At 39.0% G+C, this 18598-nt stretch overlaps 1 protein-coding gene across 1 annotated transcript in view; it reads right to left on the bottom strand.

Moving 5' to 3' along the window:
- The window catches only part of nectin3a (nectin cell adhesion molecule 3a), a 54158-nt gene that overhangs the window by 18240 nt on the left and 17320 nt on the right, over positions 1-18598 (bottom strand). Inside the window, exons 2-3 of the mRNA XM_061877341.1 lie at positions 10088-10435; positions 772-1071 (exon numbers count right to left, since the gene is read on the bottom strand). Coding sequence (XP_061733325.1) covers positions 772-1071; positions 10088-10435 — 648 coding nt within the window. The remainder of the gene's footprint in view (positions 1-771; positions 1072-10087; positions 10436-18598) is intronic.

Raw genomic sequence — 18598 nt, forward strand, 5'->3', positions numbered from 1 at the left:
TATCATCACGGCATTCTCGCTCGTTCGTCCGTGTTGATGGGCTCATATTGCCTATTTGGTTTGAAGCTGGATATTCCCACAATGGGACTTACTTTGCAGGACGTCTCACCAGTGAGTCACATGGCTCTCTGTCCGTTCTTCCTGTGTGTGTAAAGCTAGCACTCTTGCTCTCTGCCCATGACTGAAAAGAAGGCTCACTGTGTTCAATTAATCATACTGTTAAATAAACGCGCTCAGGTGCTGAGAACCATGCACATCGAGACTTTCTCCAAAGCTAGAAACGAAGATACGTGAGGTTCATTAGCGAAAATGCCTGTCACTCACTTGCTGGTAAATCAAAAACAAACCTCCGCCTCTTGCAGTTACGTTATGGCACTAATTAAAGCCTCAATGTCGATTTGATGTCAATCAATTGTGGAGCCCTAAAGGCTACTGTACGTATTTGTTGAAATGAGTGTAAAGGTGACTACATGGATGTTAAATCATGTTTAGACAGCTTAATTATGGTAAAACACGGATTTAGACAATTTACGGTCAGTTCAGACTCTAAACTGTCCATATAATTGAAAGCGAGTGTGAATGGTTGTCTATATGTGTCCTGTGGTTGTCATGTGACCAGTCCACTGTATACCACGCTTCTGGCCCAATGTCAGCTGGCATAGGCTACAGCTCACCTGTGACCCTAATGAGGAAAAGCGCTAAAGAAAATGGATGGATAGATGCACTTTTGCTCATACAACATTTGAACGTACGTAGGTATGGGTTACTCACATTGAATATTGAGCGTGTAGGGGATACGGAACTCTGTCTGCAGGGCCGGGTGGTACACGACGCACGTGAGCGTCTTCCCTTGTGCGTAGCTTTGCGGGTTCCACAGGTAGTGCACGTGCACGCTGGTGGTGCTGTCGGTCTCGTCGCGACTCTGCCTCTCCACTCTCCCGTGCAGATCGGTCTCCCAGGAGACCTCGGCGGCGGGGCGGCCGTGATCGGCGATGCAGGTGGCCACCAGCGACTCGCTCTCGCCGTCCAGCAGGGTGGCGGGGCCGGCGGAGACGTACACCTTCGGCTCCACTATGAGATGAGGGGAGGGGAGAATTATGTTTTTCGGACCTCTGTTATGAATAAATCATGTCCATCATTAGATAAGAAGTAAAGGAAGTGGCCCTTGGTGGATTTGACCGCGGAGTGGAAGCATATCCTCCATTTACATACTGTACATGCATTAAAAATGGATGCTATTCAATCATAAAAGAAGATTTCAATGGTCGTATCTATTAGCCCTGTTTTGATCCGCCAAACCCTAATCGCTTTTAAAGTGCACATTTATATCATGACATTCACTTAGGATGTCACTAGTTTGCACTGTGTTATGACAGCGGATACACATTTGGCGCCCCCCGTCTAAAAGTACTCACAGGCGGCGCCGCCTTGCTTGTGACAAAAAAAACTAATTACAAAAAGAAGCAACAAAAGAAAGTTAATTTGTGTTTCTAAAAACATTTGTTTAGCTTTTAATGCTGTTTGCTAACATTTTGTCTCTCCCACAACATCCATAAAAATATTATGTAAACGCAGGCATTTATTTGGCCAATGCTTTGCCTGGCCTGTATTGATTACCAACTTTGACTGAGCCACAGCATATTTTAAGACAACACTGTGCATCTATTGTGATGTTGACAAGGCAGACAAATGTCAAATCATTATGAAAGAGTCCTGGTTTTGAAATGTACAATTTGATTTATTCTTATCCATCACGCCCAACTGTATTTCTATAGAGATGAATACAGGGGTCTTAAAAGGGATGTATGGATATGTATGATTAAGCAAATTTGTACTATTAGGGCAGCACAGTGGTAGAAGGGTTAGTGCGTCTGCCTCACAATACCAAGGTCCTGGGTTCGATTCTGTGCTCGGGATCTTTCTGTGTGGAGTTTGCATGTTCTCCCCGTGACTGCGTGGGTTCCCTCCGGGTACTCCGGCTTCCTCCCACTTCCAAAGGCATGCACCTGGGGATAAGTTGATTGGCAACCCTAAATTGGCCCTAGTATATGCATGTGAGTGTGAATGTTGTCTGTGTATCTGTGTTGGCCCTGCGATGAGGTGGCGCCTTTGTAGCTGAGATAGGCTTCAGCACCCCACGCGACCTTGAAAGGGATAAGTGGTAAGAAATGGATGGATAGACTTGGATTAGTAAGCATTTCTTCCTTTCTCCCTTTCATAATCTTTTTATTACTTTCACTGCATTTTTGTGATTTTTTTTACTCCTTGTTTGCGTATTTATTTTGAAAGTGTTACTGTATGTAATGGTGGAGGAAAAGACAATATGCAAAACTTGCAAATCCATTGCAAAAAAGTCGATACTAGTATCCAGAACCTCAGTATCAAAGTATCGTAATTTTGGTATTGCTCCGGCCATCCCTTAAAGTGCTTTAATTGTCTTGGTATGTTTCATGATACTTTTTGTCTCCTTTGCTGTCTAATAAAAGAAACACTGCTCCACTTACTGCAGTGCTGACAGTTTTAAAGGTGACACAGGAGAAAGAGGGGGGTCTGCCCGTCCACCTAATCCACAAGACAAGGCCGTCACCTTTAGGACATCTGCTAGCCTCGTCCCAGTCGAGGGAGGAGCTGCGGCTACAAATCCAAATAACTCTTGGCACCCGCTTCCTAAAAATAACCAGCCGTCTTCTTGTGTGAGGGCGGGGACGCCGTGCTCTCTGCCCCTCCTAACAGACTGGGGCTAAAAACAGTAGCAGCTCTATGTTCGTAGCCCTCACAATGACTAAATCAGACAGACATGTTCATTTGGAGTCAATGTCAGGAAGGGAGGGGAACAGTTGATGATTGGAAAGGGGCAACCATTTCCTTTCTAGCCACCTGCACTCCACAGAAGCATTTTACATGGGCATTAATATCTGACTTGGCAGTGCAATATGATCAGATATAATGCTTCTAGGTTTGCATCTGATGCTTTTTTATTTTTTTACAGTAACATACAACTGGCTTCAGTTGAGCATTACTTGCCACTGGATGAGCACTGTTTTTTTTTTCCATGAGTAAGCAAATCTCTATGCAGCGGATTTTTCAGCTTTCTGACTAGGCAAAAAAAAAAAAAAGAAGAGGAGCTGCTGCATCGTTGGCTGCACGACTGAGGAGACAACTTTAAAAGAGGGGAAAAAATAGTTCATAGCGGAACAATAAATTCTCAGAGCTGCTGCACTTGTCAACTTGGTGTACCATAGACCTGCTTTTTTTAGAAAGTCCATTTACTTATACAGCAGGTTTCCTGTGAACCTATCAGCAGTATAAGACAAAAAGGTCATTCTAATCCTTTTGGTTACTTGCATCATATATTTCCAGCCTACTGCTTATTGGTTGGGACTTCTCAAAGCTTCCGTCTTCTTGGGCTGTAACTTACAGCTGTGAGAAAGCCGTTTGTTTGTGGAAGCTACCTTATTCTACTCCTGAACCGCTGCACTTAAAATGGTGAAAATCTGTCAAAATATGCACTGCTTCCGTATTGCTTCTGGGGGTGGGAATTTTCGGCCAATTAACGAATTGATTACGATTACGATTCAGGAGCTACGATTCGATTAAAAATCGATTATTGATGCATCTTTAATTTATGTATATTGATGCAGTTTTACATTTCTTTTTCTTTCACTAAATAGGTGTTCATCACTTGCAACTTTTAAAAACTGTGCATTTGTAATAGGACATTTCCATCACATTTATTAAATTCATAGAAATGTGTGCAAAACTAAAACATAAATGCTTTACAATAAAGGAGCTGGTCAGATCTCTTGGTGAGGTGGCTCGTTGCGGTCAGCCAAATTTTAGAACTGTCTGTATTACCTTATTTACAATAAATACGTAGATTATTGACGTTTACTCAGCAATTTTAGAATCGACCTGTCCGAATTACAATGCATCTAAAAATAAATTATTCCCCCCAACTCTCATTGCTTCTGTTATTGTTTTTTTGATTGATCTGAAATTGCTCTCACACCTTAAAACAGGACCTATGATAATTTTAATCTACATGTAAAACACTTTAATGTGATCGAGATCAGTGTTTAACCTTTATGACTTCGGGGCCCAACTTTTCCATTACAGAGGGGAACAGGGCCCACTCGAATATTAACACTGAATTAGTAATACTACTCTTGATTTTGATCGTATTCAATAATTATAGCGAACCTACTTATAGTTCAACAGGATAAACCTGGCAAATGATATGAAACCATGTGTTAATCAAAAAGATTATTATCACGGCTTAGGTCAGGATAATAACAAAAATAAATACTGATCAAATATACTCCAAAAGAAGGGACTCATAAATACTAATGAAAAATATATTAACACACAATTACGCAAAGCTAAATTTTTTTTTTAAATTAATCTAATAATTAATAATAAAACATTTACATGCAAATCAAGTATAGCTTCACCACTTTAGTCATAATTTTTGTGCTTAAAAACTTCTTCATAAATTTACTGTAGCTCCAGACTTCTTGTTGGTTTTATATTGTCCTTAGTACCCCAAATGGTCTAATAGTGTATACAACTGAATACCGCTGCGGCCCATACGGACCACAGCAGAAAATCAGATATTTTTGGTGACCCACAACGGGGGGCTCGCGGCCGAACATTGGTTAAGAAATAATGGTCTAGATAAAATGTACTTGATATGCTCTTCAAAAGTATAAATTCATTTTTTGACAGTGTACACTGTTAAATATATACCTTTTTAGAGTCACCTCGATGTATAGGTTCACCCGGTCACAACATTAAGCAAACTTGAACACTCTCTGATCGACACAGACTCCAGAGCTGCATTAAAAATTCTGTTTTTAGCAACATTTATGTCACTGCATATGACACGTTGGTGTTTTTGTGATTTGAGACGTTGGCATCGTTTAACACACGTATTAAACTTTGTAGCTACATTTACAAGTCAAAAAAGACGAAATTCATCATAGGCCCCTATAATGCACTCTATAAAACACCCACTGTAGCTTTAGAGTCTTTGCCCGAATTCACACGGAATTTGGTGCACACTTTTAGTAGACTAGCAAACACATGCATATAAAGTTTGAGTAATATTGGTTGAAAAACATAAATGCCATTTAGCAAAACATATTTACCGATTATTTAGCAACTAAGACCATTTTTGTAATGATTTCAAAACTTTGAGGGTATCTGTATTATACTGTAAGTATGTTTACATGTCTCCCTAAACATTTTGAGCACAAACAATAAGGGGTTCATAATGTAGTGTCCTAATATTTTCCTATGACGATACAGCAGATTATTGGGTTTACAAACGCATTCAGAGTAAATTAACTCATACCACAATTATACCTAAATCAACACCAACATTTTTCATGCTAGTGTACATAGAACAGTTGAGGGACATACAGTACATTGAAGTAATAAAAATTTAATTTTTGTTGTTGTGTGAGTCTTATAATTACAAAACAAAGTGCCTAAGTCGAAACTATGTTTTAAGTAATTCATTGGAGTGTGTCATAACCACAAAATGTCTTAAACCGAAGACTGCCTGTAAATGATCATGGACACAGAAAAATTCAATTTTATCTTCGATGATGCTGATTTGACTGAGTGTCAACTCTCTGCTACAAAGATTGTGTGGCGTGATTGAACCCATGTGGCAATAGACAGTCATTGTCTGGTTTATAGGCCTATGTGTAATAAAAACTCCGGAAAAAAAGTCTTGCTGTTGTGCCAATTGGAGAATGTTAAGAAGTATAACAGTACAAGACTGCAATGGGGGATGTTCTTGAGGTTTGTTTGTACACAACCAAACCCAATGCTGCCTTTAAAATCCCACATTGAATTGATGAAATGCTCATTAATAATAAATATTGAGGTTTTCCCGCAGAGTCCAAAGGATGAGTTAAAACATTAAAGCAAAGACATCTCACCATGAAGAAAACTAAGATGTTGAGAACTTTACCCAGACGGGGCCAAGCCATTTAACAGCTGCCAGCTAGACAACAGTATACTTTTGTGTCTGCTACTGCCACGTGCCATTCCCCCATTACACCAAACATAACCATTCCAGTGGGTGACAACGGGTCATGCTTTCAACAAGCTGTACAGTTCAGTTCCATCCATATGCTGTGGTAAACCCGAATCTTGCAAGATGGCGATAGCTCCATCATACGGTATATAAAATCACATAGATTGTGTGCCAATGATAAATGGGGGCATTCCACCAAATCGGTGCCATTTGTTTGTTGTAACACTCAAAATAACCTAACATTTCTGCCTTTTTTCTGATAACACACATATTGAACCACTATCAATGCATATTGGCCGATCTCAGAGAAGTTTATTTTATTTTTGACAAGGTTCCTGAGCCAAAAAGGACCCATTTGAGTAAGAGAACTAAATCTAACAGAAAGGGGTTTTTTGGCATAAAATTAGCAAATACATGAACCATAACAAAATGGCATTCATGCTAACAGCATGCTTAAGAATGGATACTGAATTCAGTACTTTTATAGGTACCGACAGAAGTCCGTCGGTAATACCGGGTATCGATTCACGTAAAATCAAATGGTGCCATATTTCGATACCTTTGTTGCAAGTGACGTCAAAAGCTCAAGCATTTGGCAGTTAAACAAAAAGTCTCTGCACCCTGCACTCCACAAAGCAAGAATAAAGAAGAAGGTGCACAAAAGTACAGATTGCTGCGATAGCTCAATACCAATTTACATTGAATTTGGCATAGACATGCTAAATATTAGCATTAGCGATTTTACCTGAAGATTTCAACACCTCAAAATTTGGTAATGAAAACTACAACTAAATTTCTAGATATTTTTTTTCCCAATAATTTATGCAAGAGGACTTAATTCAACCCTCCCAGTCATAGTTGAAAATGAGTGAACTTAATTTTGGTCCTGGCCATGGCCTACAGAGCATCTGAAGAATGTTACTTGCTGTGGACCATGTGACTTGTGGAATATTCCACATATTTCAGAAGGGGAAATGTGTTAGGGTTGGGGTGTCAAACCCGTTTTCATTGAGAGCCACATCGCAATTATAGCTGCCTTCAGTGGACCACTTGTTACAATGAATATACAGTACATGACTATGTACATGACTATACACGTATAATAGACTATTCAATGGGCAATTGTGTTTGATTACTATTAACACATTGTTAACTGTATACACTCTGCATCCATTGCACCAGTCACCCAAGTGGGGATCCCCAAATCTGCGGTCCTTTCCAAGGTTGGTTGTTGTTCCCTTTGGGTTAAGTTTTGTCCTGCTCTGATGTGGGATCTGAGCCGAGGATATCGTTGTGGCTAGTGCAGCCCTTTAAGACATTCGTGATTAAGGGCGATACAAGTAAACTGTGATTGATTGATTGATAGTTTTCACCAACAGATGGATGGATAAATTACTTTGAAATCTTAAAAGGGTCCTATTATAATGTTTTTTCTACATCTAAAACACTTCCCCTTTGCTCTGCATAACATGTAATGGTGGTTCTTATGGTCAACATTTTGAATCCATTATGTTTTGCCGACCATCATCGAAACACTTTCTGACTGTCTGACTTTCAAATTATAGTTATGTGGCCATTCTTATTTACGTGCTTTCACTTTGACTTCGTCTTCTCCCCGTAGTTTTTAGCGCTTCCATTGTGAGTCTACTGACAGATGTTCAAACTATACGCCACTTTGTATTAGAAATTAAGATTAAAATATCTGTGATGAACTGATATTTATGTATTTTTTTTATAACCAAAACAATGCTTGGAATATATGGCGGCATGATCAGCTAATATTTCAGTGTAAATTGATTAGAATTTGTACGGTGTCCTTGAGTGCCCAGAAAGGCACCTTATAAATAAAATGTATTATTATTATTATTACTATTATTAAATTGTAACATTTTTTTGTCTTTAAAGAAAATCTAGTCAAAGTATGGTTTGGATAAAGAGTAATACAAATATATAAAACATATAACATTCATGAAGGAATTCAATTATCATAATTCATAGTAAAGTCTCATTTTAGGAAGCAGGGATACGCAATATCCATCCATCCATCCATCATCTTCCGCTTATCCGAGGTCGGGTCGCGGGGGCAACAGCCTAAGCAGGGAAACCCAGACTTCCCTCTCCCCAGCCACTTCGTCTAGCTCTTCCCGGGGGATCCCGAGGCGTTCCCAGGCCAGCCGGGAGACATAGTCTTCCCAACGTGTCCTGGGTCACGTTGGGAAGACTATGTCTCCCGGCTGGCCTGGAAAGGAAAGAAGAAGAGAAAGAGAAGGGATACGCAATATATGCTAGGTCTTTTCAATTCATCTTTTAAAATATTTGTGTTGAATATGCAGTCAGATTAATGTGCTTAGTAGAGTATTTTAAAATTAATAAACTGGCAGTGATTCATCCATCCATCCATCTTCTACCGCTTATTCCCTTCGGGGTCGCGAAGCTGCAATCGAGCAGAAGGCGGTGTACGTGTACACCTTGGAGAAGTTGCGAACTCATCGCAGGGCCAACACAGACAGACAGACAACATTCACACTCACATTCACCCACGAGCTCTGTGCTTCTGTGTCATCCTTTTGTGTTTTGTGTTTCCCTCTTGTTTTCATGTGTTATATTATATATATACTATATATATATATATATATATATATATATATATATATATATATATATATATATATATATATATATATATACACACACATATATATACACACATATAAATATATATATATATATACTGTATATATATATATTGTTTTTATTTATTTTTTGCTTTTTTTTTTTTTTTGCCTTTTGGTCCAGGACCCTTTGGGACTGTGTGACAAGGGGTGGCACTTTCGTGAACTCTGCGGTGCTTATTTGTGGACTTCTGGATCTGCCTCCCGGGAGCCTTTTGGCCATGGAGACCAGCTGCTGGGTCTCTGCCCCACCGGAGTCGGTTTGGAGGAACTGGAGGAGATACAGATGAGGGGACAGGGCTGCGGAGCTGGCACTGAGCGCCGGGACGGAGAGGCTTCGTGGTGTCTTGGCTGGGTGAGCAGGTGTCGCACACCTCAGTCTCCTTGGACGTATCCTGGCTCATCCATGCGGACTGGACACTGGTCGAGAGTTGGTTGGCGGCCGAGAGTGGAGTCGGCTCTCTTCGTTGCTTTATTGGGGCGGCTCCTGTCTCTGGCCATGCTCTTTCCACCCCAGCGGACGATGGCGTGGAACACCGCAGAGGCCACCACAGTGTATATGTTTCTTTTACTTTTTATTCATAGCTGTATGTAGAAGTGGCTGGTTGTATCCGCTGCTTTATTGTCTTTCATGTCCTTTGTCTTCTTTGATGTTTGATGTTTCCCTCTTACACACATGTGAGAGGGATCTGTAGTATGGCTATGAGTTGCTGTTTTTTTCCCTTGGCCTCAGTCTGGACCCCCTCTCCAGGGGCCCAGGCTTAGACCGATTTTTTCATTTTATTTTAATCTTCTATTTTTTTCTCCCATTCCCCCACACTTGTTTACCTGTATCTAACCTTTTTGTAAGGGCCGCTGGAAGCCGGCAGACCCGTCAGCGATCCTGTTCTCTCTCCCTGTAATGTTTGTCTGATCTTGAATGGAATTGTGCTGAAAATTTAAATTTTCCTGAAGGAATTAATAAAGTATTATCTAATCTAATCTAATAGAGCCAATTTAGTGTTGCCAATCATGCTATCCCCAGGTGCATGTCTTTGGAAGCGGGAGGAAGCCACGCAGTCACGGGGAGAACATGCAAACTCCACACAGAAAGATCCCGAGCGCAGGATGGAACCCAGGACCTTCATATTGTGAGGTAGTGGAAAGATGTACTGCTTCCATACACAAAGTACATAGAGCTTTATAAGCGCCACTTGTGTTTTATGTGACGGCTACAAACACATTTAGCTGCATTGAAACGTCCACCTCCACGAAGACCTTGCCAGTAAATGTCACACAGGGCTCCAGCTTACAAAAGTCAGTAAATCTGTGAAATGACTCCTGTTCAGGCTTCAGCCCTTGTATACATGCAAAGACGCATACTACTTACCTAATACGTTGACGTTGGTGGACGCTTGGGAATTTCCCAGCGGAAATGTCGACACTTTGCAGGTGTACAAGCCGATATCTGCAATGTCGACTCCTCCAAGGGTAATGCTGGCATCGTGGACAGAGGGGGAAACAAACGAGATGCGCCTGGCGTAGTCCGCAGAGATGGACGTTCCAAACTCTTTGTGGAACACGGCCAAGATCTCTTTGCCTGAAGGGAGTTGACGCTCCCAGGAGCTCTGGATGAGGATGAGGTCAGGGGGCGCCTCGATCCTGCAGCTAAGTGTAATGTTCTTGCCCAGCACAGCGTCGGTTTTGTCAGGGACGACCACCAGGTTACTGGACACACCTGCAGAGAAATGAATAGAGATTAGATTTGATTATTTTATATCACACATTTTATATCAAAGTTATTGTAACTAAAATGATTACAGTTATCATTATTATCGCAGTAATGTTCAATTTGCTCAAAAAGTACTGAAACACACACTGAAATATTTTAACAAAAAGAGCAAAGTCTGTATGTTTAATGTAAACAAGTGAATATATTGGGGTATGTCAAAATGTTAATGTCTCTTATATTCATGTTAGCATTTGAGCTAGCACTAGATGGTCCGTGAGTTTATAAAGTTACAAATCACAGTTTTCAACATTTTGTATTTAGAACGGTAATACTATCCGTTGGGAGTTTTACCGCAGTTATCAGTAACACCGTTTATTGTTGCATCCCTAATCATAAACCAATGCTGCCAATGTTCAGGTTAAATCTTATATAATTAAAAAAAAAATGCTTTACAAGTACATTTGGATTGACTAGTGGCATCAATCAGCTCAGACTAGAAATGAGTTAATCAATTTTCTTTTGACTTGTCTTAAAGACATACATATAGTGCTGCGCGATAAAACAATACATATTTTATTAGGGTTGCAGCTATCGATTATTTCAGTAATTAAGTAATCTATTGATTAGGTTGTTCGATTCATCGAGTAATCAGATAAATCACACTTTAAAGCCTAATGCGTATTTTAGGGAAAATAGATAAAATAAAAAATAGTCCGCTTGTCATAAACTTAATTAAGTTTCTAATAAATCCATCCATCCATCCATTTCCTACCGCTTATTCCCTTTCGGGGTCGCGGGGGGCACTGGCGCCTATCTCAGCTAAATGCATATCAAAAACAATAAAATTGCACATTTAACATGAGTGCTTTAATGCATTTTTTAAAACTTCTTAGCAGTCCGCTGTTTTCCACCACACAGATATCGTCGCATGCACACCACTGCTCCCATGTGCGCGCTGTTGTAGTGACTAAGTGGGAACTATGTACACTCATTACAAGTTCCGGGCACTCTATGAGGTCTGGATTTGATACGTTTGTATTAGTTACACTTTTTAAGTATTATATAAATCAATGTTTTTTTTCTAACTGATTTAATCAATTTAATCAGCGGACCAATTAAGTACTGCAACATAAAAAGGTTTATTGTATGTTATAATTCTCTATTGTTTATATTGTAATTTAAACATCTGAGCTGTGGATAAAGTAACTACAGCAGCAGCTGCTGTTCCGCAGTGGCATTTTTATGTCACTTGAAAGAACTTTACGACGAGAGCCGGCGGCGCATGTATGTCAACAATGTAGCAGTCTTCTACTCGCAGAGATGGAAAGCACAATGGACGCTAAACCAACAAAACCCCAAGAGAATTTGGAGGCAAAAACAATGAAAAATTTACTTTATTGTTTAGCTTTGGTTTAGATTGGAAGAGTCAGTCACAAACAAACAACAAAGGAAATCTGTAAAACAAGCCACTAACAAGATGTAAACGACTTAAATTACAGATACCATCTCTAAATTTAAATGTTGACAGGGCTCTAATATACATTGTCAAAAAGAAGGGCTGGCACTAAAAATACTGCTTATTGTTTTGTAAATTGTCTTGTCCTTTATATATCAAATGTGAGTACAATGTGTAATGTCTTTAAAAAAAGGGAAAAAGATCAGCGAAACTAGCATCCATGTCAAGTGTGTGTGTGTGTGTGTATATATATATATATATATATATATATATATACATACATATATATATATATATATATATATATATATATATATATATATACACAACAGAAAAAATACTATCTCGTGAAGTATGTCGTTATTGGAATATAATTACCTATATCGTATATATATTTGAGTCAATATCATAGGACACTGTATGCATAAAGAAATTATTTTCAACCTTTCTTTTTCTTTCTATCAAATATTTCCCCAGTCATTTGTGCTTTGGGGACCACCCAGAAAGAACAGCAGAAAGACTCTTTAAAGTTGCTTTCTTTTTTTAAGGAGTCCAACAATAGTGTTATTATGGCTAAAAATGTGTGAGATCCCCTATGATTAAAAATTTACTTTTTATTTATGTTTTAAAACGGTCATATGAGTCCATTTCTGAGCATCGAGCGTGAGAAAAATGAAATTGCCTTTAATTTTGGACAAACTTGACATTTTCTGCCAACAAACTGCCTTATAATTTGGTTATTGCACTTGTGTATTGGAGGAAAATCAAGATGTCTGGTGGGATACATTGTGGTTGTCTTTGACCATGTGTTTCAAGTGTAATATAAAATCTACGAAAATAATCTGGGTATAAATGTAATAAAAAAATAAGTTAAAATGCATACTTTTTTATACTCATATTCAAACTTTTATTAAAACAGCATTCATTATTCATTCATGGGGTTCTTGTTCAAAAGTATTTTAGGCCCATAAAGTTAAACATGGATTACAGACAAGATATTTTTCTGCACTGTTTTAGCTGCGATGACATGTTTACAGTCAGTTAAGTTAGTTAAATTTGGGAACCATCAATCTGCTCTCTTGTGCGTCGTCTCGGATGTGTGCTGCATAAATTGTATTTTTATTTTTTTTAAGCATAAAAGTGGTGCACTGGCTGGTATTTTTTTTTTTTTGGCATGAATGTGAGTGGTAAGCCACAGCAATGCTTGCTTGGCTTTGTGAGGACCAGAGCCAGGGAGGCTGAAGCTCCCCCCGTACGTCCCCTGTAATTTCACTGATTACACACACAGACACACGCACACACATGCACACAATACACAAAACACACGCTTTCTCTCTTCCAAAATAAAGGCTAAGTGTGTGACCGTGCAGTCAGACATTATGTTTGAATGGCTACTCAGTGCTATAAACGTATGGTGAATTGTGAATCTGTATCTGTAAACTTGCCAGCCCTGCTATAATACTCGGGCTTTCCTGATTCTTTTCCCTGCCAGCACAGTCGATGTTGTCACAATATTTTCTGAGGGGACTCTTGTATCCACCTACATTGTTTTATCCACTTTTTGACCAAATAACTCCTTTTTTTGGCTTATTTTGAAAGAAGGGGTTCTTTCTTTAAAGGCCTACTGAAACCCACTACCAACCACCACACAGTCTGATAGTTTATATATCAATGATGAAATATTAACATTGCAACACATGCCAATACGGCCTTTTTAGTTTACTAAATTGCAATTTTAAATTTCCCGGGAGTTTCTTGTTGAAAATGTTGTGTAATGATGACATGTACGCAAGACGTCACGGGTTTTTAGGAAGTATTAGCGCTGCACACACACACAGCTAAAAGTCGTCTGCTTTAACGGCATAATTATACAGTATTTTGGACATCTGTGTTGCTGAATCTTTTGCAATTTGTTAAATTAAGATTGGAGAAGTCACAGTAGAAAGATGGAGTTGGGAAGCTTTAGCCTTTAGCCACACAAACACACGGTGATTCCTTATTTAAAATTCACAGAGGTGAAACTTTCCTATGGATCAGAGCGCGGCCAAGCCAACATGGATCCCTACCGAATGTCAACCAGCAGGTTTCGGTGAGAAAATTGTGGTTAAAAAGTCAGTTCTTACAGGAGAGAAGCTGAGCTTGTGCCGTCCATAGCTGCTGTCGAATCCCCTGAGACACTGCGCGTCAAGACACCCGTGGAGACACCCTTCCGACTATCAGGTATTATTTAACTCACTAAAACACTAACAACACAATAGAAAGATAAGGGATTTCCCAGAATTAACCTAGTAAATGTGTCTAAGAACATCAGAATCCGTCCCAATGCAATCACGTTTTTTTTTTTAATTTAACTTTTTTTATTTATTTATTTTTTTTCTAGTCCGTCACTATCAATATCCTCAAACACAAATCTTTCATCCTCGCTCAAATTAATTGGGAAATTGTCATTTTCTCGGTCTGAATAGCACTTTTTGTTGGAGGCTCCCATTAAAAACAATGTGAATATGTGAGGAGCCCCCACACGTGTGACGTCATTGTCTGCGACTTCCGTTAGAGGCAGGGCATTTCTCTTAGCACCAAAAGTTGCAAACTTTATTGTGGATGTTCTCTACTAAATCCTTTCAGCAAAAATATGGCAATATCGTGAAATGATCAAGTATGACACATAGAATGGACCTGCTATCCCCGTTTAAATAAGAAAATTTCATTTCCGTAGGCCTTTAAGTACTATTATGGTACATATAAAAAGAACAGTGCATGTGTTTACCTTTATTTACAAGTGGGACAACCAAGGTCAGATTTTCTTTGACATTCTCCACTTCACAGCAATGGGAGCTGAGAAGAACAGCTGCTTGCCGACATGTTACAAGTGCATCTCCATAATATACCATTAAACATGTTTAAGTTAATACTAAACAGCATGCATTGGCAAGACTGCGAATGGTTATCACACCCGGGACATTGTTTTGAAGTACGCAGACACGTGCGCCCACACATGTGCCCGGCGCACTGCTGCAGCCACCTGACCCAACGCTCCAACTGCTACCGTACGACTTCTTGCTTTCTCAGAACGTGTCTGCTTTCATGCCTGTATAAACACCGAGAGAAACACGAGCTCTCATGCATGCAATGTGCTGTTTGCTTTACAGTAGGCATATGGGGAGCATGTACATAAACACGGAGAGAGGAAAAAGGGTGGTGGAGCCATGAGTGGACTCCACCCTGACCGTTAGGGGGAGGAGAGAGAGAGACAGATGGTCCTCTGCATGGGACACCTACAGCCAGGAAGAGGCTGGGAGGGAAACTTGGCAATGTCATCAACAAGACTATGAAGAGTAGTACAGCGAACAAGAACCGTGAAATATTACCGAAAAATACGTCTGGAAAATCAAATGTAAGCATTGCGCTGAATAAAAGCTGCTACAGAGGTTCATGGAGAAAACATGCCAGCTCGGAAAATGTCTGGTAGAGATTATCATCCTGTGCTTTGCAACCAATTTTTTTTTTCACAGTTTAAAACTTAAAACAGGCTGAAAGGGACAAGCGGTAGAAATTAGATGGATGGATGGATAATAAATGGTGGTGTTTTGGGGCTGTGTGTTAGGTCTACAGATTTTCAAACTGCAGATGGACAATAACTTAAAAAAAAGATTAAAAAAAAAACACATTTTTAAAGGCTATTTCTTATGTTCACAATTTTTATCATATTCCCCGGATGTCATTTATAATTTTGAGCAAGTAGAAACCTGAAAAAGCTGACTTGGTTGTTCATTATTTATAGCACTTACCTGAATGTTCATTAAAATTTGATATATAATTAGATCTTATCGTTCAATCAGCCCACACTTGCAGCGAGACCAAACTTACACCCCCGTAAGTCAACAATTTACTTACTCGTGTTCTCTTTTAAATACTATTTAAATAGGTGATTAGAGGATTAAACTATTGGTTTGATTTATATTACTTTCCTTTGATTAATTGTTTAATAGCTGTAGCTAATTAAAAAGGAATTAAATCCAGCCAGCATCAAGTGCCTGGAACTTTAAATTTGCAGACATAGTTTCCACACGGCCGCTGCAATAGAGCGTGGTGGCTTCGTGGTGCCGAAAAGCAGACATTTTTATTTAAATTAAAAACTATTTAATTAATGCACACATGATAAAGGGGTACTGCATTTGTTCTTGGAATTGTGCCTATCGTTCACAGCCCTTAGTTAGACAAGAAAACACACATTTTTCTTTTTTTATGTATTCTAAAATGGTAAATAAATGCAAGCAAAATTTCACTTACAATGGAGCATAGGTGAGTCACTCTATTCCGTCTATAACGCGCTTAAAAACATCCAAACACTTCCATTAAGTTTTTATATACATGCTATAGTGTATATGTAATCTAGTAACATGTGCTTTCATTATAACATGTAATATTTACTTATCTTGCTCATTTAACACATACAGTGGCGCTTTATTTCCATACATGCATCACTATGTTACTTTTTACTTTAACTGGTTCCATTCCATTCCAATGTTGATTGGAGAAAAATAATAAAATTTACGGCAATCAGAAATGCTTGTTTATTTCTAATATTTGCTGCAGCACCCCCCGCGACTCCAAAAGGGACGAGCGGTGGAAAAATGGATCGATGGATTTTCTTTAAAACGCACATTGACACTGTGTTTTATCCAACTGCTCAATTATTCAAACAAACTGATCAAGAGATTTCTCAGTGTCTAAAATAATCAACAACTGCAGTTCTTCTCGCAGATTTCTTATGACACAAAAATAACAGTTTTTCCTGTCCATTTACAAATGCTGAAACCACAGATTTTAAAAAAAAATCTGCACTCTGTTTGAATGTGGACAAATGTATACAGAAATAAAAAAAATTTGAATAATTGCATTTGTGTGCAGATGGCCTAAGTTCCTTTGTTGAGAGAGTAAACAATGTACTGTACAAGAAACGCCACAACATATGCCGCAGAAAATCAGCTTTTTGGGAGTGGGGGAGGGCTCAACCATATTATTTTTCTTCCATCTGAGGCTCCCTCACATTGTGCCACACTTCGAAACCTCCTTGTATTCAGGGGGAATTCCACTTTTTTGGGAATTTTGCCAATGGTTCACAATAATTATGAAAGAGATGGCAATGGATGTATTTTCTTTTTAATGTATTCTAACTCGTAAATAAATGTAAATAAAAGTCTGCTTGAAACAAGAGTCAATGGGAGGTCCTCTATTCTGCCCATTAATCATTAAAAAAAACCTCTAAAAAAGCGGCAAAAAATACTCCAATTACATTTTGTGATTTGAATATTAACCAATTATTAGAAAAACTTTTATTATAAGCATTAACGGAGACTACTTTTAGCGGCGCCATGATCACAGAGAACAGAGAGCTTGTGCTGGCGATATTGACATCAGCGGCTGCGGTGAGCTGCTTTCACGCATCAGAGCTTGAAAGTTTATTGTAGATCATAAATACTGGCTCTCACCTTGATAGTAGAAGGATGAAGACATAATCTGACGAGTTAGTACACTTTGGCATCCAAACTAGACCAAGGAATGGTGACAAAGACCCAAAAAGACTCTTAGTTCCACCCCCTTTTTTCTTCGTAAGAGTTAAGAGTTCTTCTTCATCTAAATGGTAATACATAAACATTCTCACAGTCGGCATCCTAATGACAGCAGACATTAAACAGTATGTGATGTTTTATTATGATATTATTTGGCTCTCACAAAGTCGGCAGTGAGTATTAAGCAGCGAACGTCGTGATGCGTTTTTTAAATTAATGCGCTGCCGAATGCTTAAAATTATCAAAATACGTAATTATTACATGTTATTATAAATATGTCTGTTTCATTACATATTTACTTACAGTGTGTATGTAAAACCTTAATGGAGGTGTTAGGCTGTTTTTAGAGTGTTTTATAGGCAGTAAAGATTATTTTTATTGCATTTATTTACTATTTAGAGTACATTCAAAAAACGAAAAACCTGTTCTTCTCTTACATAAGGATTGTGAATGACAGGCAAAATTCCAAAAAAGAGTGCAGTTCCCTTTTAAGTGTTGGCATGCACAAATTCCTCAAAAACCAAACAGATGGGAGACAACAGGGCTGCTGGGCTTATGACTCTTCTCTCGTAAAGAATACATTATATATACAGTGTCCAGCAGAATCGCATTAGTTACATACGTCAAATTCTATACCCAACACGTGCACCGCAGAAGGGGCATTCACAAGACGACTGATGGATGAGACTTCAGACAAGCAGTTGGCGCACATATGCGCAGTGTTTTTTTTTACAAAAAGACATTACCAACTGCTGACCAGGCATTTTGTCTCAAATTTATAAACGGCGCCGACACTGAATGGGTGGAAATATTCAACCTGGCAATTTGAAGCCTATAGAGGCGTTACAGAGGTGAGATCACGCCTGTTTAACAGGGGATTTTTCAATCCCAAGACAGTTTAACAGTCACTTTTGCTTTGAGTGCAAATGGCGCAATATTGTTTACTTCACACACGTACTGTATCTATCGGATATTAGGATCCTGGGTGAAAGCTGTAGTCCTGCTGTACAACCATCAAGTGCACTTGTCTGCAAAACATACCAAAGTGGAGGAACCAGCTGCACTTTTGCCCTTTTCACCCCCTTCATAAAGTTTGGAGAAACAATGAACTCATGGGAAGACTACGCTTTCTTTGAAGAA

Source organism: Nerophis ophidion, linkage group LG18 (assembly GCF_033978795.1).
Source record: "Nerophis ophidion isolate RoL-2023_Sa linkage group LG18, RoL_Noph_v1.0, whole genome shotgun sequence".
NCBI lineage: Eukaryota > Metazoa > Chordata > Actinopteri > Syngnathiformes > Syngnathidae > Nerophis > Nerophis ophidion.